The 25,254-nt window shown below is 38.1% G+C and overlaps 1 protein-coding gene, 1 long non-coding RNA gene and 1 pseudogene across 2 annotated transcripts; 1 reads left to right on the top strand and 2 right to left on the bottom strand.

Moving 5' to 3' along the window:
- Window positions 1-95: 95 nt before the first annotated feature.
- LOC148977315 (uncharacterized) lies at window positions 96-11,074 on the top strand (annotated as a pseudogene).
- Window positions 1,993-7,934, bottom strand: LOC148977316 (uncharacterized). The gene is made up of 4 exons (XR_016169863.1): window positions 7,821-7,934; window positions 6,008-6,136; window positions 5,588-5,750; window positions 1,993-4,818 (listed from the first exon to the last, which is right to left on the bottom strand). It is a non-coding gene; the product is annotated as an uncharacterized LOC148977316 (long non-coding RNA).
- A 493-nt stretch (window positions 11,075-11,567) lies between the features above and the next one.
- On the bottom strand, window positions 11,568-24,701 carry LOC120467789 (uncharacterized). The gene is made up of 6 exons (XM_089135389.1): window positions 24,160-24,701; window positions 16,762-17,642; window positions 14,498-14,725; window positions 13,248-13,445; window positions 13,070-13,166; window positions 11,568-12,690 (listed from the first exon to the last, which is right to left on the bottom strand). Exons 3-6 carry the CDS (start codon window positions 14,594-14,596, stop codon window positions 11,747-11,749), a joined length of 1,338 nt encoding a protein of 445 aa, XP_088991515.1. The 5' UTR covers window positions 14,597-14,725; window positions 16,762-17,642; window positions 24,160-24,701; the 3' UTR covers window positions 11,568-11,746.
- Window positions 24,702-25,254: the final 553 nt, after the last annotated feature.

Below are 25,254 nucleotides of genomic sequence, written 5' to 3'. Positions count from 1 at the left end.
CACATTACATTGATCAATAGGCCTTTTTCACGGAAGTTAGAACGCACATCCGGTTCAGCGTTTGTTGTGTAAAGACACTTCCGGTCGTAATAACAATGGCTGAAGCTACATCGACCTGTCACTGTAGTGTTCCTCACTGCAAAAGTAATAAGCAGCGGCAACCATATTTCAGTTTTCATGGTTTTCCCAGCAATAATTGTCTGAGAAAAAAGTGGATACATGCTATAAAACGAGTAGAAGGACCGAAGTTTACGATCCTCAGAGGCAGCACATTTGTTTGTAGACACTTCAGTGATGCACTGTAAAAAAATCGACATACAAAAATAAGAAAAAAATAAATAAATTTAGAAAAAAAACCTAAAAACAAGCAAAATTATCTGCCAATGGGGTGAGAAAAATTTTACTTAATAAGACTTCTTGAAACAAGACAAATAAACTTGTGATAAAAAAGTTCTTAAGAATATATACACATTTTAAGGGTTTCAGGCTTATTTTGAGAGAAAAGTTTGGTTTAAATGATCTTAATATAAGAATATATACACATTGTAAGGGTTTCGGGCTTATTTTTAGGGACAGGTTTGGTTTAAAATATCTTGATATAAGAATATATATACACATTTTAAGGGTTTCAGGCTAATTTTGAGAGAAAAGTTTGGTTTAAATGATCTTGATATAAGAATATATATACACATTTTAAGGGTTTCGGGCTTATTTTGAGAGAAAAGTTTGGTTTAAATGATCTCTGATATAAGAATATATATAGACATTTTAAGGGTTTCGGGCTTATTTTGAGAGAAAAGTTTGGTTTAAATGATCTTGATATAAGAATATACACATTTTAAGGGTTTCGGGCTTATTTTTAGGGAAAGGTTTGGTTTAAAATATCTTGATTTAAGAATATATATATATACATTATAAGAGTGTCAGGCTTATTTTGAATGAAAGGTTTGGTTTAAAATAAGTATTTAAAGTATTAAAATAAGTAACTAAGAACTAACATGGATGTCTCAATCGAGACTATTTCTAAAAATAAGCTCTGAAACGGATATACATTTAATAAATCCGGTACAACAAACATGCTCTTAATATTGCTTTATCAACTCCAAATGCAAAAGGAAAGCAAACGATTGTTACAAAAATTACAGCAATGCATCACATCACAGCAGTTGGTAAGCATATTAAAACAAAGCTGTAAAATTCAATTAGTAAACTTGAAAAAAGCATGCAAACCAATTGCCTTGAAAAAAAACTGAGTAAAGTGAAATAGGAATGTGCATGTCTAGTAGTGTACACTTACATGAGAGCTCCAGTAACTTAAAACTAATTTCATTTAGTTAAGATGTACTCATTTATGCTAGTTGAGTTTACTTTACTTCAAAAGCAATCCAGTTTACTTGTTAAAACCACGCAAACTGATTGCCTTAAAAATAGCAAGTAAGCTTTACTCTAATAAATTAAGTAATAATGTTAGTTAATAATAATGTTCATGTTAGTTCACAGTGCATTAACTAATGTTAACCAATACAATCATTGGTTTTAATGTTTTAGGAAATGTTTAACTAATTAACCTTGTGTTACCCAAAAACATTTAAGTACAACAACATATTTTTTAAAATATAAAATCTGAATAAAAATAAATATATTTGAGACCATACCCTGACTAACACATCCTCAACAAACAGTAATTCAATAAATAACAATTAATCACTTTAATCAATAACACTTCGGAGACCAAACTTGGATATAAAATTGTAAAAAATTCAACAATGGAAAAGCAATGTCTCTGTCACACATGTACATTAGAAATGAATATGCCGACAGCATCTTAAAGGGATAGTTCACCCGAAAAACTTCGTTCCAAACCCCTAAGACATTCGTTCATCTTCGGAACACAAATACAGATATTTTTGATGAAATCTGAGAGCTTTCGGTCCCTCCATAGATACAGTCGGTTGGTCTGGGAACGCCCCCGGGAACGCCCTGTCACGTGGGGGAAAACATTGCCTTGGCGCTCATTGAAATACATGGGACAATCATGCCGAAGGGTTGCTGTGTCGTTTTCTGTACCACCAATAAACTAACAAATTATAAATTGAAGTTCTACAGCCTTTCTTACATACATACAGAACCGGATAGGAGGACAAAATGGCAAAATTAATAATATCTTATTAGATTACTGTGTGAGTAGAGGTCCCTGTGTGATAGTAGTAGATGTTTAACTCGTATTAGGCAGTGGGCCAGATTTGTCTGACGTTACATACCTTACGAAAAATAACTATAGCTATTAGTAATCCTATGGCTATTAGTATTCTATAGTAGTTTATACCATGGTCTGGGTGAATACTCGATTCTGATTGGCTGCAGGGTGTCCGTTAAAAAGTGATAGAGGACACCTAGTAAAGTAGTTCTGGTGAAACTGCCTGTTTACCATTCGAAATTAATAAATAAATGCGCTGCCTACAACGGCTGTGAGTAACCATAGCAACAGGCAGTCACATGCTCTATCATCTAACGTTAGATATTATAGCCTAATACAATGAGCGACTTCGTGCTATTTCTTTTAACATTTATGGAGAATATGGCAACTTTGACGACTGGTATGCTGCTGAAGAAAGAAAAAATGTAAATAAAACGGAGAAAATTACACCGCTGCTGCTCTGCTCCATTGAACTCTATTGGTAACGACGTAACTTGCGACCATAGTTGGATAACGATGCTTTCGGGAAATGCACCCCTGAATGAGACCCTGCGGGAGTTTTACGCAGCTGTCCAGACAACCAAGGCAGGAGAAGGCTGAACGTTACAGCGTTTCAAGCCTAAGGAGCCTGAGGAAAATTACCCTCTCTTTGATCTGATTAATTTATTGCCCTCTATAACGTTAAGCGCGAATAGCTGGAGATCAGAGCTAATTGTTTTTTTTATTGTTGTTTGATTAATTGTTTTATGAGTAATAAAAAAAAAAACTATGCCTACCTTTGTGTTTCATGAAAAAAAAATGCATTTGTGAACCTGAAGTAAAGGGATACGAACTAAGCGGACTATATATCTCCGGTTGCTAAATAAACAGTCAGGCAGGCAAGGCAAGTTATTATTTGTAAAAACTAGATTTAGCCTAATTAAAATATAAACTAATGTTTTATTTGGCAAGTGACCATGGTATAAGCGGGTTAATGCCCTCCGAGGTGTCCATTGTCAGGTTTTAATGGACTTCGGCGGAGGCAACCGTCCTCCGCTGCGCGTCGGCCGGTTTACGCCTCGCCGTCGTCCATTAAAACCTGACAATGGACACCTCGTCGGGCATTAACCCTTACGTATAATACTTCTGTGATGTTCTTTAATACCTCTATACTTCTAGGCTATGTCCCAAAATACTATAGTTTTCCTATAGGAATATTAACGTTACTATAATATTTTGTCCTAAAATACAACAAGATTCCTTTAGTTGTTTTTTATAAGGGATATGTCTCTCAGTCACATTAGCGTTATCAGCTGAAGGTTATCAGACTGCAGTCTGTGAGAATTCGGATAACTGTCAGCAAAGTCCCTCTGCAATTTCGTAGCTAAAACTGATCACCGTTTTACAAAAGGATTAATAGTTTGGAGTGAAGCATACGTACAGTTGGTAAGTGACATGGTTTTATGGACTTATACACTTAACTTATACGCAAGTTGATTGAGTAATAGGCTTGTGTTGCCGTTAGCTTCCGCGATGTCTTACCTGAAGATTCAACCAGATATAATAGTCTGGAAACGACACCTCCGGTCATTTGGTTGGGTCATTGACCCAGTTTTTAATTAAATAAGGGCAATCAACCTATTACAGTTAATTTTGCAATGTACCGTTGCCGGTCGGCTGGCATAAATGACTCGCAATATGACATTTTTGTCATTCAAATACATACGATGGTCGCGCTGCTTTCCCCCACGCCGACCACGCCCCCCAACTATGACGCGTTGCTGACTGTATCTATTGACTACAACGTCATTGCAACTTAATAAAAATAATCCAACTAATGGGTTGATGTAGTGTAAACAGCCCAGTGCTTCTGGGTTCTACGGACATTCATTCTTCCGAACGCTCTCTCACTATTGGCCAACGCTAGTCATGTGTCATGCTGGCCAATAATAAGCCTACGCTCTGACGTAGAACCCAGAAGCACTGGGCTGTTTACACTACATCAACAGTGTAGGAGAATGACATTGAAGAGAAGAGATCATAATATTACTCATAAAGATCATAAAGAGACTCGCTTCATAATATTAAAGCTGAACTACTGTAGTCACATGGACTATTTTTACAATATTAAAGCTGAACTACTGTGGTCACATGGACTATTTTTACAATGTTTTTACTACCTTTCTGGGCCTTGAAACTTGCAATGATGTTGTGGTCATGACATTTTGCCATGATAGTGAGGTGCTAAAGGCTATGCCTGGGTTTATCGTTATGATCCAATAGCATGATACTGGGTGACCAATGGTTCAGCCTAGGCATCTAGCACTTTAAAGCCCAAGAAAGATAAGAAAGACAAAGTAATTTTTCAGAGATTGCCGTTTTGTTGGGAGTTTGTTTTGTCCCAAACCACGCATCAATTTCTGAATGAAGTTAAGTGTTTATTTCTTTTGCGAAATCCAAATTTAAAGCATAAGACTGACCAAAATAGATGCAAATTGCCTGAGGCAGGTTCTGCAGATTATCCATTACAATACCTCTCTCAACAATGATGGCAGTAGACAGAGAGTTAGAGAGAGAGAAGTTCTTCATCAATGACAGTCCCCAACAGATACTTGTGCCCAGGCTTCATCAACATCACATACCTGAATGAAACCAAAAAACAAAAAAATATTACAACAGGGAAAAGTGAAAAGGCATGAATAATCATCAGTTAGCTGCCCTGCATACACTGCCTTTAATCCATGTATTAGTTTATATCATTTATCTTTTTTTTTTCTTTTTATTACGACTCTTAATGGGCTAGTTTACCCAAAAATGAAATTAAGCCCATGATTTACTCTTCCTTAAGCAGGGCTGGGCGATAAAACGATAATTATCATAATATTTTTTCTTGATAAAACGATATCAAGAGTTCAATTAATGTTTGTGCGTCAAAAGCTGAAGAAAACCAATTTGAACCGCGCGCCACACGCACCATTTATCCACTCGGCTCAAAGTCCAAATGGCAGCGCAAGTTCACTAGAGCAGAGGCGTTTACTCTGATCGTCTCGCTCACGAGATCCAGTGAGAAGCGCTTGAATTCAGTGGAGAACACACGTCTCACTTATTTAAACCAATTTAAAGGCAGATGAAACAACACTGACAAACAGGAGAAACACTGTGCGCAACAATACAGGCGGAAAACGTACAGTTACATTCGAAAACGGTTTAACTCTGGGTGAGTTGTAAAATTAGCCTATTTCAAAAAAAATTGGACTATCCCTTTAAGTGGAGAAGTGACTATTAAGATTACAGTTAAAGGGTTTATCAACAAAACCACACAACACTTAAGTAAACAGCTAGATAGATTGCAAGCAAAACCATGATCAACTCAGAATAATAACAAAAAAATGAAGGCGGCAGTAAACTCACCTCTGTATTAATTTGCTGCATAAGCCCATACAATTTCTCTCCAATGCTTCTTGAAGACTTGAAGATTGTGACAAAGCGTGGTGTGTAGAGATCCACAGCACCATAAAAGTTACTCTGCTGTCTGCAGATCTGTGGTGACTATCCTGTCAAACTCTGCAAACACCTACAACACAGGCGCGCGCACACACACGCACACACACACACAGACAGACAGACACACACAGACAGACACACACACACACACACACACACACACACACACACACACACACACACACACACACACACACACACAAGGCATGGGACAGTGTGGACATTGTTCAATGCATGGTCAGGCCTACAGGCCAATTCTAAAGTAAACCTAAACAGAATGTGGTTTCTCATTGTGGAAAACGGGATATGCATAAGTACTTAACTTACTTGTCTCTCTGTAAAAAGAGCTCCACTGCTCCATCTGCCCACAATCTCATGTCTTCGCATTGAGAAGGTCTGGTCCATCTTTGATGCAATGAGGTTCCAGTAAGATAACATCAGTAGGGATAACATCACCTAACATTAAGTTTTTCATATTGTTAAAAAATGGCGATAAAGCAGTTGAGTTTGAGAAAATAAAATCACTTTTACATTGCATGCTATTCTGAATTTACTTTATTTAAAAATCAAGTATAAAGTATAATTATAGAGTATAATGCTGTTGTGAAATCACAAATACTATCAAAACTTATCACAAACGTCATCTGTGCATAAGCTGCACGTTAACGGTAACGTTATGTGCGCCATTTCACCAGATTTATAACGTTAACCTTAATAATTTACAAACCTATGCCAACAGAGGAGAATGCATAAGTGAAAGTGGTAAAATAGGAAACCATAATTCTTACATTTGGGACAAATAAATCGTTTTTTAGGCATTCAGGAGCTGTTAGGGTAACTTAGCTACCAGAAAAAAACAGGCCACACCAAGGCATATTCTTCAAGCTCCTAATATCACAATCAGTGGTGTAGTGCAGGGTATACGCAGGTATACGGCGTATACCCACTTCCTTTTCAGTCGGCATTGCGTATACCCACTTCTAAATCCCCTCTGATACGCATCATTTAGTTGCTAATCCAATTTTGTGAATAAAAAAAAACACCCCGTTAGAGTTGTACCCGTAATATTAACTCTAATTTGTTGCTGCAATGATTCTCCCATCGCGACGATAACTGACCTTCTCATCTGATCTGCTTCAGCACTCACCTGCTCGTCAATATCAAAATGTTCGTGAGACCAATCAAAGAATGCAGTATTTTTGTTCACAGAAGAGCGAGCCGAGCGCGAATCCCAACGCGACGCTTCACTTCAGTTAACGACAGTGCGAGATAAGATGCAGTAGCTCAAATTTACGGCTGTTTTTCAATAGACGTTTAATGACCGACAGAAATAATCAGTTTGATTAAATGCAGTGGAAATTACAAGCTCAATTTAACAACACAAGCACCCTATTAAATATATTGCCATTATTATTGTATATATATTTGTATAACATTTTTTCGAATGTGTTTGACTTGTCTGCGTTTGCGCCAATTGCATCATTTAGCCAGAGGGTGGCGACAAGTGACTGTCTTTTTGAGTGAGCAATTGAACCATTAATTAAATTAACAGATTAGTCCAAAAAACATTAATTAATTTAGGAAAGAAAAGTCGCTGAAACTGGAACTGATTCTCATGTTTAAGAATCTGATCAAATAGGCTACTTCATGTTTTTAAAGCTATTGTTGTCAATTTTTTTGGCCATCAAAACACCTTAAAATGCTCATTTCGAGATCAGGAAAATCAAAATTTTCTCGGGGGGGGGCCCCCCCGAACCACCCAAACAATAAAATTTATGGGACCTGGCATCTGGGTATTTAGAAAACTATATGTGCGGCCCTGATATGCAAGAATACTACTGATTCAATGTGTTCTATTGTATTCATTATACTCTATTCTATAGTCTTGCATATTGAATACTAATGCAAGACTAGTAGTCTTACATGTCACTGTTTATATCACAGGGCGTTCATCCTTTGCTGGGACGCTTAAAAAAATATTTGGGGCATAAATTAAGAGTATACCCACTTCTCCAGGCACCACTACATCACTGATCACAATTAGTTGGTCCACATTATTTGCAGACCAGTAAAATATATCGACATACAGTAAAAAAAAAATCATTCACACGAAAGTCGCAAGCTTGATTTGATTACTCACCTTATTATTAACTTACTCCAAACGTAGCGAGGCTCCAGATAAAAATGTAGTCAGTCTGTCAACGAACGTTAGTTTCCACATCTGCAAAATTGGCGCCTATCGTGCCGCTTCTTCTTCTTTGTTTTTTTTTTTCTTCTGCGCATTAGGCACGCTTTAATGCAGTGCTGCCTCTCACTGGTTTAGTAACGTCATTGCGTCCTTTATTGTTACTTGCTTGTAAAACCTAGTAAAAAGTATGTATTATTTTATATTACTGAGTAAAGTTAACACATACATCAAGGTTACACATACATCACTGGGAAATTGAATATATATATATGAAGAGTTCAGATGCGAAAGCCTCTAAATGCCATTTGAAATTTTCTTCTTTAATGATGATTTTTATCAAACTTGTATATTTAAGTTCAGTAATTTCACTTAAATAACAATTAATAGGTAACTATCATTGCCATTTCAGTGAAATCACTGAACTTATACAAGCTTGATAAAAATTATCATTATAGAAGAAAATTTCAAATGGCACTTAGAGGCTTTTGCATCTGAACTCTTCATATATATATATATATATATATATATATATATATATATATATATATATATATATAAAATAAAGAGAGCAATTATTTTAAATTATTGTAATTTAAGCAACTGCCGTCTATAAGAACCTGATGAAAACAACTGCTGTCAACAATTAGTGATCAAAAGACCTTTGCTAACTTTTTCACTACTTCACTACTTTTTCCCCAATTAACTTAAAAATGAAAATTTCCTGATAATTTACTCACCCAAAATGCCATCCGTGTGTCTTTTCAGTGGAAATTTTCAGTGGATGTTAATTAGATTTGATTGGTAGATTTGATTCAACATTTTGGTTGCCATTCAAGTCCATTGTGTGTAGAAAAATCCTAAAAAGTTTTCCTCAAAAAAGTTAATTTCCTTTCCACTGAAGAAAGAAAGACATGAACATCTTGGATGACAGTGTGAGTAAATTATCAGGAAATTTTCATTTTGGGGGGAAAAAACATTTAAAATAAAGTTACTGGTTGATGTACAAGATATTGACAGTTGTCAGCACTGAAAAAAATGTTATGGTTCAAACTAAGTTTAATTCACTGAATTGGCTTTATCACTCTCTCTCTCTCTCTCTCCTCTCCACTATAGTGTGTGGTGAGCACACTGGTGCTGTGGCTGCCGTCGCATCATCCCAGTAGATGATGAACACTGGTGGTGGTTGAGGAGAGATCCCCTGGCATGATTGCAAAGCACTTTGGGTGGACAGTAGTTCATATGAAAGCGCTAAAAGCCTCATGCATTCATTCAATGTAAAGTTGGAAACAATTAAAAAAAAAAATATTTGTGTCTGAATGTGCTAACGTTGTTTTCTAAAAATAAGAAACCTTGTGCTCTTAAAATAAGAAAATATGTCTTGAAATTGGAATTGGACACATTGGAGTATGTCAAAATATACCATTCACTTTAAAAAGATACTTAATTAAATGAAAGAAATCACCAAAATTGGCATTTTTTTCTAAGTAAGAAAATTTAAGTAAAATTTTCTCAAAACAAGCAAAATAATCTTTGGCTTTTAGTTCTAGGCTAGTTAATTTATCTTAGAAGAAAAAAAAAGAAGAATTCTTGCCTTATTTTAAGATTTTTTAACTCGGCAAGATTTAATTTTTTGCAGTGGATGATGATTTCACTGCCGCTACTGGTCGTAAGCGCCTCAGAGAAGGGGCTGTCCCGTCCCGCTTTATGTGGAACAACTGGGGAGAAACTTCACGTGAGTCTGTTTACGAACGTGTTAGAGTTCAAACCATACCATCCGACGATCCCCAAGACGATGATGAAGTAGTTACTGAAGTGGCAGCTAAAGCAGATCATGACTATGCAGTCACTCCTCTTCCAGGTATGTTTATGCATTTCTGAAAACAAATTATGATGCAACTTTTATAGTATATTAAATATATAATTGAAGCCTTTATTACATGTTCTTTCACTTTCAAGTCATAATAATAATATCAAGAATATCATTTTATTAAATGTTGACAAAAATTACTGTTCCAGGAAGATTTCAGCATACTTTTTTTCTTATATTAATGTTGCCACAACTAAGCAGTAATACAGTTAAGATAAAGTCTTAAAATGACTACTACAATAAACATTTGTTTTGAATCATAATAAAAGCCAGATAATTATATACGAATTTGTAAATCAGGCAGGTTGTATTACTGCACAACACCTTTGAGATATGGACACAGGGTCTGAGTGTGCAAAGTTTGGGTGTAATATGTAGCTATAATAATATTTGTTTACATAAGTAATTAATAATGGTTTGCCACTGTAATAAACGTTTTTTTTGTGTGTGTGTGTGAATCTAGGTGCTCAGGATGCAGCAGCTGCACGAATACAGGATTTGGAAGCGGAAGTCAGAAGGCTGGAAAGTGAGATTATGCAGCTGAGAATAGGTCACTCTCTGTCGCAGTTTCAGAGATTCTGTGCTTCAGATGAAGACATACGTTTTTACACCAGGTTTCCATCTGAAGAGGTCTTCCAAGCATTCTGGAAGGCGTTGGATTGAGCCCTCAGCATCCATGTTAGTTTACTGGTCTAAGGCCCAGAAGAAAGGACAGGCAACTTCTGTGGAAGCTTCTCACAGTCATCACCGCAGCTTGCCACTGATTGATGAGTTTTTTTTGTACTCCTGTCGTGTTGCTGCAGGACTGAAGGAGAAAGTGTTGGCTGACATTTTCAAAGTTAGTGTCTCCACTGTTAGTGTTAGCCGCATCATAATAACTTGGGCTAGCTATCTTTATCTTGTCCTGGGATCACTGCCCATATGGATGAGCAGAGAGCAAGTGAAGGCCACCATGCCAGAAAAATTTAGGCAGTTCTGTCCAGAGGTGAGGGTCATCATTGACTACACAGAAATACGATGCCAGAATCCATCTTCACTCACACTCCAGTCTGAGGTGTTCTCCTCATATAAAAACACCACTACCTTCAAGGGGTTAATCGGTATTGCTCCTTGCGGAGCAGTTACTTTTGTTTCCAGCCTGTACACAGGTTCCATCTCCGATCAAGAGTTGACGAAACAGTCAGGGATTCTTGACTTGCTGGAGCCTGGTGATGCTTGTATGGCTGACAAAGGATTCACCATTGAGAAGATGCTGGCAGAACGGGGGGCCAAACTCATCATACCACCTTTTAAAACAGCAGCTCAGTTCAGCAAAATGCGGAGAGAACACAAGCCATAGCTCGTCTTCGAATTCTTGTTGAGAGAGCCATCAGAAGAGTGAAGGAGTTTCACATCTGGGACACCACTGTACCTTTAACCCTGTCTGGAACAGTTAACCAGCTGTGGACTAACTGCTGCTTAATGAGTAATTTTCAGTGGCCACTTGATGTTAAAGGTCACAAAGGGGTATGTACATCTTAGCCTTTTTTATTTTAAAGGGATAGTTCTTTAAAATACAAATTCTGTCATCATATACTCACCCTCAAGTTGTTTCAAACCTTTATGAACTTTCTTCTGCTGAACACAAGGGAAAATATTTTGAAGAATGTCAGTAATCAAACAGTTAACTGTATATTTTGTTCTTTCTATGTAAGTCAATGGGAAAGTGAACTATCCCAAAAAGACTGACTTATGTAATAAAATGTATATCTTAGTTACACCTTGTATTATATTTTTTCACATTGTATAGTTTAATAGATGACTATTCTTCCATTGTTGAAATAAAGCAACAATTGTATTTTCATAAAACATTTATTTTAAATCATATCTCAGTGTTAAAACATACATTTATACAAATATAAAATCTTGAAATCATCACAATTACAGACATAAATAAAAATAATTTACAAAAAATTCCAGACTATCTTTTTTTTTTTTACAGGATTAGTAGTATACAGTGCAAATAGGCCTATTACATACCCCCCTTAAGAAATTCATCCATGTAAGCACCAAAGTAGTAAAGGTCCAGATTTTCTCGCATCTGGGCTATCATGACATTATCCCTCCACACTCTTTGAACTGTCATGTCCTCTTCAGTGTCAGTGATGAAGTCACACCAACTGAGTCCAGTTACAGCCAGCTGACCTTGAACCTGCCAGTAATATTTGTGAGATTTTTTCAGGGTTGCCTGTCCATTCACAATTTGTATATGCCCAACCTCAGAAACTGTAGGAACATCTGGGCATTTCACTTCAGCAAGCCCGAAACAGGGATCTGCATTAGGGTCATAAACTTTGGCATCAGGACTGCCACCAAGGTAGGACGCATCTGGGTGCACAACGAAACCACAAGGTGAGACATTCACATTAAACAGTTCAGAGTAACGTTCCAGCACCTCGGGTTCCCTGTCAAGGCCTCTTTTCATTGCCCTAGTTTGCTTTACACCCCTGAGTATCCGCCTTGCCAGTGCCTGGCCAGATGTCTCCCCTCGCACATGAGAAACCTCATAAAATCGGCTCGCAGTCACTCTAGGCTTGCGCATGCTTTTCCACAGTGCACACTCGGATTGTTCCTGAGTCCGCTCCTCTATTATAACTGCCAACTCTTGTGTGACACTTAAGCTCTCCAAATGGAATAACTGGTGACAGTTTGGCACGAAGTGCAAGCTCCTCAGAAATGTAGAACCATTAATAGGGAGTTTAGGGTACACAGGAGCATCTGGATGTTTAATGTAGTTCTTGGTCACAACAGGACGGCATTGGTAGGAGAGCACTGAACCTCGAGGCACAGGACCAAATCTGGAGTCCACCAAAACTAGTTCTGAAAAACCGGTAAGGACGCAGGAAATCAAAGGTTGGGGAGTGAGTCCTTTGACAGCTTCTCCAATAGCCAATACTGCTGGGTCAGGGAAGTGACCTAAAACAAATTATACGTTTAGGAAACTTTATCACATGGGTATTACATTTTTTATGTGCTGTTATACCATGATCTGTCTGAATACTTGATTCTTATTGGCTAGAAGTGTGCAGTAAAACAGTTTAATCCACAGGTAGTTCCAGTCAGTTTAATCATTGTTCTATGTTAATGTGCTACTTTCAATAAACCAGAGATAGGAGATCTCTATCAGACCAAATGTAATTACTAAAAGTCTTTCTCAATTAAAATACATACTATAATTAATGTAAAAAACTGTGAACCTCCATGTTATACATTAAACTGTTTTTATGCACAGCTTAATTATTTCTTATGTAATCTAAAATATACATATTTATTGAATGAAAAGTTTCTTTGTTACTAGTGTATGCTCTGTAGAGTGTAGATTTGCATACACTTCTGGAAGACGTCTTTGGCTTTCTGACCACCAACTGATCTGTAGTCTCTGCAGAAATCCCCTGAAAGCGAAACTTTATGAGTATATTTTAACTAACTGTCAGAAATTTGCTAAACTAATGTATAGCTAGTTGTAATGTTACCTGTGTTCTTGGTCTATGCCATGTTTGCAGAGTGTCTGTGCATGCCGTAGATGGTGGTACTGTCTGCATCTGCATCATGCTGAAGTGCGCAGTTTGAAAAAGCATTGCAACCAGATGATTGCATAAAGCTTTGCCTGCAGTACATGTGCATGACGAGCTAGTGAACTCAACAGGCACTGTGTCAACATTCAAAGTGATCTAAAGAAAAAGACAAAATCCAATATCAGTATATTTTAATGTAGCAAGTTTAATACTAGATTATAGACCATTTCACAAGATGTAAACACTGGTCCAGAAGCACTTCCTGTTTCAGTTTGTAACGGTTTTCTTTATTTCACATGTAAAGAAAACACCTTAAAGATGTTTGTTTAACTTTTTGATTCAGTTTTAAATGTTCTGTTGGTTGTATTTTATCCCAGCTTTTATGTAGTGTTAAAAAACTGAAACAGGAAGTGCTTCTGGACCAGTGTTTACCTCTTGTGAAATGGTCTATATATAGAACATTCATGAGAACATCATGAAAAAATGAATTTATAGGAGAAACCCCCTCAAATTAGAAAATTGCAACCGCAGTAAGAAAATAAAAACTTCCCCTTTTACTGTAAGCTTTATAGTTTCACAGACAAGACATTATACAATTCAGTCTCAGACTAAAATGTATGTTTGAGCTGTTTTAACTGAAAGCATATCTTAAAATAAGCCAGTGTCATTCTTTTGTCTCAAGATGCATACCAGTAAGGTTTTTCTTTCTAAGGCATATTTATTAAAAGAAGAAAAGCTACTTAAACGTTCTAATTGAACTAAAGCCTGGCTAAACCTTGTCTGTGAAACCAAGCCTTCATTTCTTATCAAACCTGCAGAGAATGTGGCTCCTCACGCTTCCTCATCGACCTATAACACCTACATCTCACGATAATTGATTCTCACACTCGACGCTGAATATTGCATGACAAAAATGAACAATCACATTAAAGATTATTAAGACACATTTTCGGACTATTTTTATCTGTTTAAAAGACTCTTCAGACTATAAGCTGGTAAATCGTTTATTCAAGAACTGCTATAAAGGCAAAACAATCTCTATTATTTTAAACTAGCCTATCCTTGTATCTCTGTAAACCCGCTTTGAAACAATCTGCATTGTTAAAAGCACTATATAAATGAAGATGCCTTAACTTGACAATGTTATAAAGGTATGTATAGAAATATCACTTTAGCAAACGCATGCGAATGTATGCTTCGTTCCTTACCTTCGTAATTAAAGATGTAATTTTCGTGGAAGAATTTGTACCCTTTGTTGAGTTTTGAGTGCGGGGCGATTGAATTAAGTTCGACAAGACGAAAAACATCCGCTGAAGTCATTGCCGGTATATTTCTCAGGGAAGTTGTGAAGAGCACGTCTGACTCCATTTCACCGGAAGTGTCTTTACACAACAAACGCTGAACCGGATGTGCGTTCTAACTTCCGTGAAAAAGGCCTATAGTGACAGTAAATGCATTTATAGTGTTACGAAATATTTCTATTTCAAATTAATGCGTTTCTTTTGAACTTTCTATTCATCAGAGAATGGAAAAAATATAAATATAATAATTATTTCCACAAATAGGCTAACTAACCAGTAATTAAAAAATGGATAAAGTAACAGGACATCCGTCTATATTAAAGTTGTATTGTAAGAGATTTTGTGAGTAGTTTTTTGGACCAATAAGTAATACCTCCGTTTTATCTGAATTTAATAGCAGAAAATTACGCGTCATCCAGCGTTTTATATCTTTGAGACACTCTGTCATTTTAGATGAGTTGGTGTTTTCATCTGGTCGTGATGAAATATATAATTGAGTGTTGTCAGCATAACAGTGGAAATGAATTCCATGTTTTCTTATAATATTACCAAGTGGCAGCATATATATTGAGAACAGCAGAGGGCCTAAAACCGATCCTTGCGGTACTCCATAGTCTACTGACGTTATCTTTGATTTTTTCCCATTTAAACAGACAAAATGATAACGGTCCGATAAGTACGATCTAAACCAGCTTAATGCCTGTCCCTGGACACCAGTGAAGTTTTGTAGTCGATCCAAGAGTATTTTATGATCATATTTTATGATAGTGTCGAACGCAGCGCTAAGATCAAGTAGGACTAGTATTGAGATACAGCCTTGGTCAGAAGCTAAAAGTAAATCATTTGTAATTTTAACCAGCGCAGTTTCTGTACTATGATGCGGTCTGAATCCTGACTGGAATTTTTCATAGATATCATTTTCTTGCAAAAAAGAGCACAATTGAGCGGACACTACTTTTTCTAGTATTTTGGACATAAATGGAAGATTTGAAATGGGTCTGTAATTTGCCAAGTTATTTGGATCTAGTTGCGGTTTCTTAATGAGAGGTTTTATTACTGCCAGCTGGAATATTTTTGGAACATGACCTAAAGATAAAGACGAGTTAATAATATTGAGGAGAGGCTCTTCCACTACAGGTAATAGTTCTTTCAGTAGTTTAGTGGTTATTGGATCTAATAAACATGTTGTTGGTTTATATGATCATTAAAAAATTAACCAGTAAACCTGTTTTTATCATTATTAATTATTTAACATACAATTGATAAAAACAGCATCAAATCAGCATATTATAATGATGTCTGAAGGATCATGTGACACTGAAGACTGGAGTGATGATGAATTGAATATTTTAACATTAAAATTGATCAGCTGATCAGTTAATTTTCCATTTTCGCCGTTGAAATCAAGTTATGCGCTCTGTACGGAACACCAAGCCTGTACGGAACATCGTTAACGCATATGATCTTCCGTACACAGGTGGAGGAGGTAGTTTTCCCCACTTTTCTCAAAAACGATTGGTCCAAAAGACATCAATCAAAGTGTGGACCAATCAATGGATATTCCCCCGGAGAACGATCACACAAACTGCTAGTGGTCGCTGACGTGCGGCGATAGGCGAAAAGTGTACGGAACATACTCTACCGCCTTTCACACTGGCAGTTGAAAACAGCTCCGATGCGGCTGCGAAACGATTGGAAGTCATTCATTTCCTATGGAGATTCGCAGACCGCATGACAATGGGTCAAAAAACGGGTCCGACCGAGTGCGGTGCGAAGAAAATCGTGTCCATTGGTCATCCGGATGCGTTCAAAAATTTGAACTCGTGCGAAAAGCTACGGACGGTTCCTAAATAAAAATACTCATTTGGTTTAAGCCAGGTTTCAGTAAGGCACAGAACATCGAAGTTATTATCTGTGACCATTTCATTTAAAATTACCGCCTTAGGTGTGAGCGATCTAATGTTTAGAAGACCAAGCTTTAGAAATTGTTTGTGTTCACTGATATTTAGATTTTCTGGTTTAATTACAATAAGATTTTTGCTAGATCCTGCACTAGATTTATTGTTTGGCTTCACTAAACGAGGAATAGACACAGTTTCTATATAATGTTCCACACTATGCATATTAGTTAAGTTTGGACCGCAAAGGCTGTGATTTGGACTTTGACTTACTAGTCATCTGGCGCGTAACGTCTTGGAGATGTTGTCCGACGGCACAGCCGCTCCGATTCGGCTGGGATGGAGTCCATCTGCACGGTACAGCCTGGGTCTCTCCCAAAACAGATGCCAATTATTTACAAAGAGCAATTTCTGTTCATTACACAATGACATTAACCATTCATTTAATGCAAATAGTCTACTGAACCTTTCCTGTCCTTGTCTGTACGTGGGAAGCGGTCCAGACACGATGATCGCTGCTTTAGGCGCTGTGCTGCGTACCGTCTCGATCAGGCTCCTGTAGTCCCTCTTCAGAACCTCCGTCTGCCGCAGCCTGATGTCGTTCGCTCCCGCGTGCAGCACAACAGGTCCGACGCGCTCGTCCCCGTTCAGGATCTCAGGAACCTGTGCAGCGACATCAAGAACACGAGCACCAGGAAAGCAGTGAGTGCGCACCTTACCTTTATCCGAAGTAGCGCGGACATGACGGACCATGGATGTGCCGATGATCACGGCGTCGTCGCGTTCCGGCTCGCGAAGAGGGGAGAAGCGATTCCGGGTGGAGATCTCGAAGACCGGGAGGGGCGGAGAGGCGGCTCTGGTCCTGGCTCGTGTCTTCCGCTGTGTGATCCATGGTCCATGTTGTTGTTTCGGTGCCGGAGTGAATGAAGCCCGAGATGATCACGTCCTCCTGGGCAGAGTAACATACGGAGTAGACGAAGTCGGAGTCAAAGAGTTAACGTTACTAACCACTGATTTGTGAGCGTCGGAGCGTGATGCTTCAAGCGATGAGCGCCGATCCAACAGCTCGGCTTGCTTCACCAGCAGACCACGGATCTGTTTCTCGACGTATTCCAGCTCCTGCTTCACCGTGAAGAGCTCGAATGTGTCTTCACCTGCACTCAGAGGTAATGTTAGACAAGCATCTGATATGTTCGCCATTATAACAGATGAACAGTAAATTAGTAGTGATACTACAACTATCACTACTAATTTAGGACTGAAATGCCGGAAATAACCAGGATTCAGTGAAACGGGTGTAAAATGAGACGGCCAATAGGCGCGAGGCCACGCGTGGAATGCTAGCGGGCTAAAGGCTAGTAGCCGGGATTCGGAAGGTTGGATATAAGTAGCGATATCAAAGCAATCCAATTGTTTTTTATAAGGAATAGTATCGAGGATAAGTTCACATGATATAAAAATAGAAAGTGCTTGTTTATAAATAAGTGAAGAGTTCAGATGCAAAAGCCTCTAAATGCCATTTGAAATTTTCTTCTTTAATGATGATTTTTATCAAACTTGTATATTTAAGTTCAGTAATTTCACTTAAATGGCGATGATAATTACCTATTAATTGTTATTTAAGTGAAATTACTGAACTTAAATATACAAGTTTGATAAAAATCATCATTAAAGAAGAAAATTTCAAATGGCATTTAGAGGCTTTTGCATCTGAACTCTTCAAGTGGTAAAGAAGAAAATCAAGGATTAGTGAAGAAATTCTCCGGAGCTACAAACACAAACAACCGAACGCACGCGCATGCGCAAGACCCTTTTTGTGAATCTGATAATGTATAGTTGAATTGTAAGGAAAAGAGTTTGAACTATCTATGTATCTCCACTTTTACAATATGAAATCTCAGCATGGTTCAACAGGACATTTGGCCACTATAGAGGGTAATCGGGCAAATAGTGGGTTTGTGGAACAGGGCATGTGGCTTGTGAGTGGTCAGCCGCGGTCGACGGGACATTTGGCCACTATAGTGGGTAATTGGGCAAATAGTGGGTGAGTGGCATGGGGGCGTGGCTTGTGAGTGGTCAGGGGGATCACAACAGGACTTTTGGCCACTATAGTGGGTAATCGGAAAAATTGTGGGTTCGTGGGACAGGGCGTGGGTGTGGCTTGGGAGTGGTCAGCGGGGGTCGACGGGACATTTGGCCACTATAGTGGGTAATCGGACAAATAATGGATTTGTGGGACGGGGCGTGGCTTGGGACCGTTCAATGGGGTCAACGGGACATTTGGCGGTGCTGCTTCTGGGATTCTTGGATTTTGGGGTGCTCCTGTCGGGCCCCTGGGGGGGTCAGGCCCCCCTGACCTCACACGGGTCATTAGGTCGGCCTGGGAGGTCTTCCACATGTCTGATCTTGCTTTTGTTGAGACCTGGCCTTAATATTAGGATAAGGTTATGGTGATTGTTAATGTTTTACCCTGAAACAACACCGACTGTAATATTTTGATATGATAACTTGATATGATGGTTTGTAGAACTTGCGTTCCACGATGGTACAATGTTGCCTGAGGGCAACAGCTGGATAATAAAAGTTAATTTTTATTAAATATGAAATGTGTAATTCATTAAAAACTTGATAAATATGTTTGTTCAAGTGTTTAGTTAAGTAAATTGGTGTTTTCAATAAATCTTTAATTTTTTTCTTCATGAAAATGTCAAACGTTTCAATTTGTCCATTGTGGTACAATGTTGCCTTGAGGCAACAAACTTTTAATGAATAAATACATTTAAAAAGAATGATAAAGTTTATTGATATTGTTATAGTGTCCAATTTTAAGCAGGAAAAACATAACAAAAACATTTTTTATCACTGATATCATATTGCGTACCATAGAGGGTTAATTACAGTAAATGATACTGACTCACCAGATAGAATGTATTCCTCTATACGATCGGCTTCTCATTCAGAATGCATCAAATTAATCAAACTGCAACTTTTTAATTATTTGTTTCGAAGATTTTCAATCTAAGATTTATAAAACGATCACGACGATCAGATTGCGTCTGCTCTTCTCAATCAAGCTCGTCTCTTTCTGTCATTGCGCATGCTCGTCGACACCCATGGCTCAAATGACAAAGAGCTCTCATTGGTTGATCACCGAGCTTTTATCGAGAATGAATTTGCATATTTATTCATGTCTATTATTTTTTATATTACTCATTTTTTCCATCACTTATCAAATTTTATTAAGGGGATAGATCACTAAATAGCATGAAAATTAAATGTTCTTTATTTAACCTGTGTTACATATGATAAAACAGGTTTTAATTTTTAAAAATGGTTACCGTCGTTGGGAAATGCAGGCACGGTTAGCACTATAAATACTACTAGGAACCTATATACCGATTGTGTGTGAGTAGGGTTTGCAATGTTAGGACCTCATTGCACATAGGCTCACAGGCTCGCTGAGGTTAGTTATGCCAAGCACTTCGTGGCATAGATCACGAAGTGTACGTCTTTCCTGGCATCTCAACCCAGTTTTTTTTTTCTTTTCTTTGCGTAACCGAAGAAGTCACTTAGTCCCCCCGGTCAAAAACGGATGAAGCATTACAATTTTACTTTATTTTTTCTCCAGGATAACCATTCAAATATATTGTTGTTCTATTATTGTTTTCTGATTATTATTTAGAATTTTTACAGGGTTTTTTTATGATACTTTGCATTAATTATATAATTTTATGAGCTATTTTCCCATTAGAATTATATATATTTGTATTTTATATATTTTTTTTCAATAAGTGCAACATTTCACATCTAAATAGAGTGCCAGCCTAATAAAAAAAAAAATGTTCAAGTAGAAGCACGCCATCTAGTGGCTTTAAAAATAGTTACATGTGTGCAATGTCCTGTACCAGCCTGTAAGCTCTTCCTATATAAATACATAGAAAGGCTTTTTTTTGTTTGTTTGTTTTTTAGACATGATTTCTCTATCTTATTCGGGTTTTTTTTTTTTTTTCTTTTAGATATACATCTAGATATTCTAAAAGACTGCTTTATTTTTATTTTTTACGAAATTGTTTAGATAAGTATCAGGTTTTGCATTATGATTACAATCAAACTATAGCATTTGGTAAAAAAATTGTATTTTTTATAAATTTTTATTCAATAAGTAATAAAAACTTCAGAAGGGAACAGCAACAGAAATAAACATAAAATAATGCTAATTAAGTTAATTAGCATATTCTCAGAATTTGCTGTTGCAGTCTTACCAGTTAATACCACATTTTTTGCACATCTAGTGCATGATGCAGAACCCAAACTCAAAACTACTCCGTTTTTAAATTTAACACATTTATTACACTTTTTGAGAAATGTGAGCATATTTACGGCCTTAAAATTATGAAAAGTGAATTTAAGACATGAGGACAGTGGGGAACCCTGGTAATGACGGAATTCCGTCACAGACTCTCTCTCGTAGCGACGGAGTGGAGAAATGTAATCCCTGTATATATGAAGAGTTCAGATGCAAAAGCCTCTAAATGCCATTTGAAATTTTCTTCTTTAATGATAATTTTTATCAAACTTGTATATTTAAGTTCAGTAATTTCACTTAAATAACAATTAATAGGTAATTAATTGTTGATACGGAACTTAATAGGTAACCAGTGTAGAGATGATAAAATCGGTGTTATATGATCATATTTTCTTGACCTAGTAAGAACTCTAGCAGCTGCATTTTGTACTAACTGTAGCTTGTTTATTGAGGATGCAGGACAACCGGCTAATAAAGCATTACAGTAATCTAGTCTCGAGGTCATGAATGCGTGAACTAATTTTTCAGCATCAGAAATAGAAAGCATGTTACGTAGCTTAGCAATGTTTCTAAGGTGGAAAAAGGCTGTTCTTGTAACATATGAAATATGATTTTCGAAAGACAAGCTGCGGTCTAGTATAACACCCAGGTCTTTTACTGTAGTGGATAAAGTAACAGGACATCCGTCTATATTAAAGTTGTATTGTAAGAGGTTTTGTGAGTAGTTTTTTGGACCAATAAGTAATACCTCCGTTTTATCTGAATTTAATAGCAGAAAATTCCGCGTCATCCAGTGTTTTATATCTTTGAGACACTCTGTCATTTTAGATGAGTTAGTGTTTTCATCTGGTCGTGATGAAATATATAATTGAGTGTCATCAGCGTAACAGTGGAAATGAATTCCATGTTTTCTTATAATATTACCAAGTGGCAGCATATATATTGAGAACAGCAGAGGGCCTAAAACCGATCCTTGCGGTACTCCATAGTCTACTGACGTTATCTTTGATTTTTTCCCATTTAAACAGACAAAATGATAACGGTCCGATAAGTACGATCTAAACCAGCTTAATGCCTGTCCCTGGACACCAGTGAAAGTTTTGTAGTCGATCCAAGAGTATTTTATGATCTATAGTGTCGAACGCAGCGCTAAGATCACGTAGGACTAGTATTGAGATACAGCCTTGGTCAGAAGCTAAAAGTAAATCATTTGTAATTTTAACCAGCGCAGTTTCTGTACTATGATGCGGTCTGAATCCTGACTGGAATTTTTCATAGATATCATTTTCTTGCAAAAAAGAGCACAATTGAGCGGACACTACTTTTTCTAGTATTTTGGACATAAATGGAAGATTTGAAATGGGTCTGTAATTTGCCAAGTTATTTGGATCTAGTTGCGGTTTCTTAATGAGAGGTTTTATTACTGCCAGCTTGAATATTTTTGGAACATGACCTAAAGATAAAGACGAGTTAATAATATTGAGGAGAGGCTCTTCCACTACAGGTAATAGTTCTTTTAGTAGTTTAGTGGTTATTGGATCTAATAAACATGTTGTTGGTTTAGATGCAATGATAAGTTTATTTAGCTCCTCCTGTCCTATCGTTGTAAAGCGGTGTAGTTGTTCTAGAGGGGCCAGAATTGAAGCTGAATCATAAGACACCATAGAGGATTGTACATTTATAATTGTGTTTCGGATGCTTTCTATTTTCTCATTGAAGTAATTCATAAAATCATTACTACTAAACTGTAACGGTATATTTTGCTCCGGTGATGTCTGTTTATTTGTTAGTCTAGCCACGGTGTTAAATAAAAACCTTGGATTATTTTGGTTATTTTCGATTAGTTTGCGGAGATGCTCAGCCCTGGCTGTTTTTAGTGTCTTTTTATAACGTGACATACTTTCCACGCAATTCTAAAGACCTCTCAATTAGTTTGTTTCCATTTACGCTCTAAGTTGCGAGTTTCTCTCTTGATAGCATGCGTAGCACTGTTGTACCATGGTGCAACAATATCTAATGTGCTAGTGAAAATGGTGCTCAAACTGCTAGTCATTTCCTCTAATTCATCTGTTTGTTTGGGTTCACTTAGCAGCTTAGATAGATCAGGTAAGCTATTTGAGAATCCATCTATAGTGGTTGGAAGGATTGTTCTGCCTGGTCTATAACTGTCACGATCACCAGTTGGAGTGCCCCAGAGAATCACCAGAGGGTACTCCACATCAGAACTGATCACTTCACCAGAACTCCGTTTCCCATAATGCCTCATCCCTGTGACTGATTACACGCACACCTGCACCTCATTTCAGACTGCCTATATAAGCCACACTCAAACAAGGACTCTTTGCGAAGTATTGAATTGCCACGGCTTGTAATTTCTGAGCGTGTATTCTGTCACAGGGATGAGGCATTATGGGAAACGGAGTTCTGGTGAAGTGATCAGTTCTGATGTGGAGTGCCCTCTGGTGATTCTCTGGGGCACTCCAACTGGTGATTGTGACAATAACGTGGCGCAACATGACATATTTCAGCAGTACGTATTATGCAAGTCACCATGCAATGATCAGTGACATCATCGCTTTGCGGTATAATATCTATATCAGTTGGAATGGTTCCATATGATATAATTAAATCTAGTGTATGATTTAGACGATGAGTGGGACCACTGACGTTTTGTTTGACCCCAAATGAGTTCAATAAGTCTGTAAATGCAGCCCCTAAAGCATCATTTGTATTATCTACGTGTATGTTAAAATCTCCAGCAATTATTGCTTTATCGACATTCACCAATAGATCCGAGAGAAAGTCTGCGAACTCTTTTAGGAATTCAGCATATGGGCCTGGAGGTCTATATACAGTAGCCAAGGCTAGAGATAATATGGATTTCCTTCTTACATCTAAGAGCGTAACATTTAGCACAAGTACTTCAAATGAATTAAACCTGTGACCTGTTTTCTGAGTAAAATAAAAAATATCTTTATTGATTGTTGCAACACCGCCGCCACGACCGATCAGGCGAGGCTCATGTTTATAACAGTATCCTGGCGAGTAGATTCGTTGAGACCGAAATACTCATTTGGTTTAAGCCAGGTTTCAGTAAGGCACAGAACATTGAAGTTATTACCTGTGACCATTTCATTTACAATTACCGCCTTAGGTGTGAGCGATCTAATGTTTAGAAGACCTAGCTTTAGAAATTGTTTCTGTTCACTGATATTTAGATTTTCTGGTTTAATTACAACAAGATTTCTGCACTAGATTTATTGTTTGGCTTCACTAAACGAGGAATAGACACAGTTTCTATATAATGTTCCACACTATGCAGTTAAGTTTGGACCGCAAAGGCTGTGATTTGGACTTTGACTTACTAGTCATCTGGCGCGTAACGTCTTGGAGATGTTGTCCGACAGCACAGCCGCTCCGATTCGGCTGGGATGGAGTCCATCTGCACGGTACAGCCTGGGTCTCTCCCAAAACAGATGCCAATTATTTACAAAGAGCAGTTTCTGTTCATTACACAATGACATTAACCATTCATTTAATGCAAATAGTCTACTGAACCTTTCCTGTCCTTGTCTGTACGTGGGAAGCGGTCCAGACACGATGATCGCTGCTTTAGGCGCTGTGCTGCGTACCGTCTCGATCAGGCTCCTGTAGTCCCTCTTCAGAACCGCCGTCTGCCGCAGCCTGATGTCGTTCGCTCCCGCGTGCAGCACAACAGCTCCGACGCGCTCGTCCCCGTTCAGGATCTCAGGAACCTGTGCAGCGACATCAAGAACACGAGCACCAGGAAAGCAGTGAGTGCGCACCTTACCTTTATCCGAAGTAGCGCGGACATGACGGACCATGGATGTGCCGATGATCACGGAGTCGTCGCGTTCCGGCTCGCGAAGAGGGGAGAAGCGATTCCGGGTGGAGATCTCGAAGACCGGGAGGGGCGGAGAGGCGGATACTCTGGTCCTAGCTCGTGTCTTCCGCTGTGTGATCCATGGTCCATGTTGTTGTTTCGGTGCCAGAGTGAATGAAGCCCGAGATGATCGCGTCCTCCTGGGCAGAGTAACATACGGAGTAGACGAAGTCGGAGTCAAAGAGTTAACGCTACTAACCACTGATTTGTGAGCGTAGGAGCGTGATGCTTCAAGCGATGAGCGCCGATCCAACAGCTCGGCTTGCTTCACCAGCAGACCACGGATCTGTTTCTCAACGTATTCCAGCTCCTGCTTCACCGTGAAGAGCTCGAATGTGTCTTCACCTGCACTCAGAGGTAATGTTAGACAAGCATCTGATATGTTCGCCATTATAACAGATGAACAGTAAATTAGTAGTGATACTACTACAACTATCACTACTAATTTAGGACTGAAATGCCGGAAATAACCAGGATTCAGTGAAACGGGTGTAAAATGAGACGGCCAATAGGCGCGAGGCCACGCGTCGAATGCTAGCGGGCTAAAGGCTAGTAG

Source organism: Pimephales promelas, chromosome 10, assembly GCF_988280905.1.
Source record: "Pimephales promelas chromosome 10, fPimPro1.hap1.1, whole genome shotgun sequence".
NCBI classification, from domain to species: domain Eukaryota; kingdom Metazoa; phylum Chordata; class Actinopteri; order Cypriniformes; family Leuciscidae; genus Pimephales; species Pimephales promelas.
The sequence above is the reverse complement of the archived record's forward strand: the minus strand, read 5'-3'. Positions and strand labels throughout refer to the sequence as shown.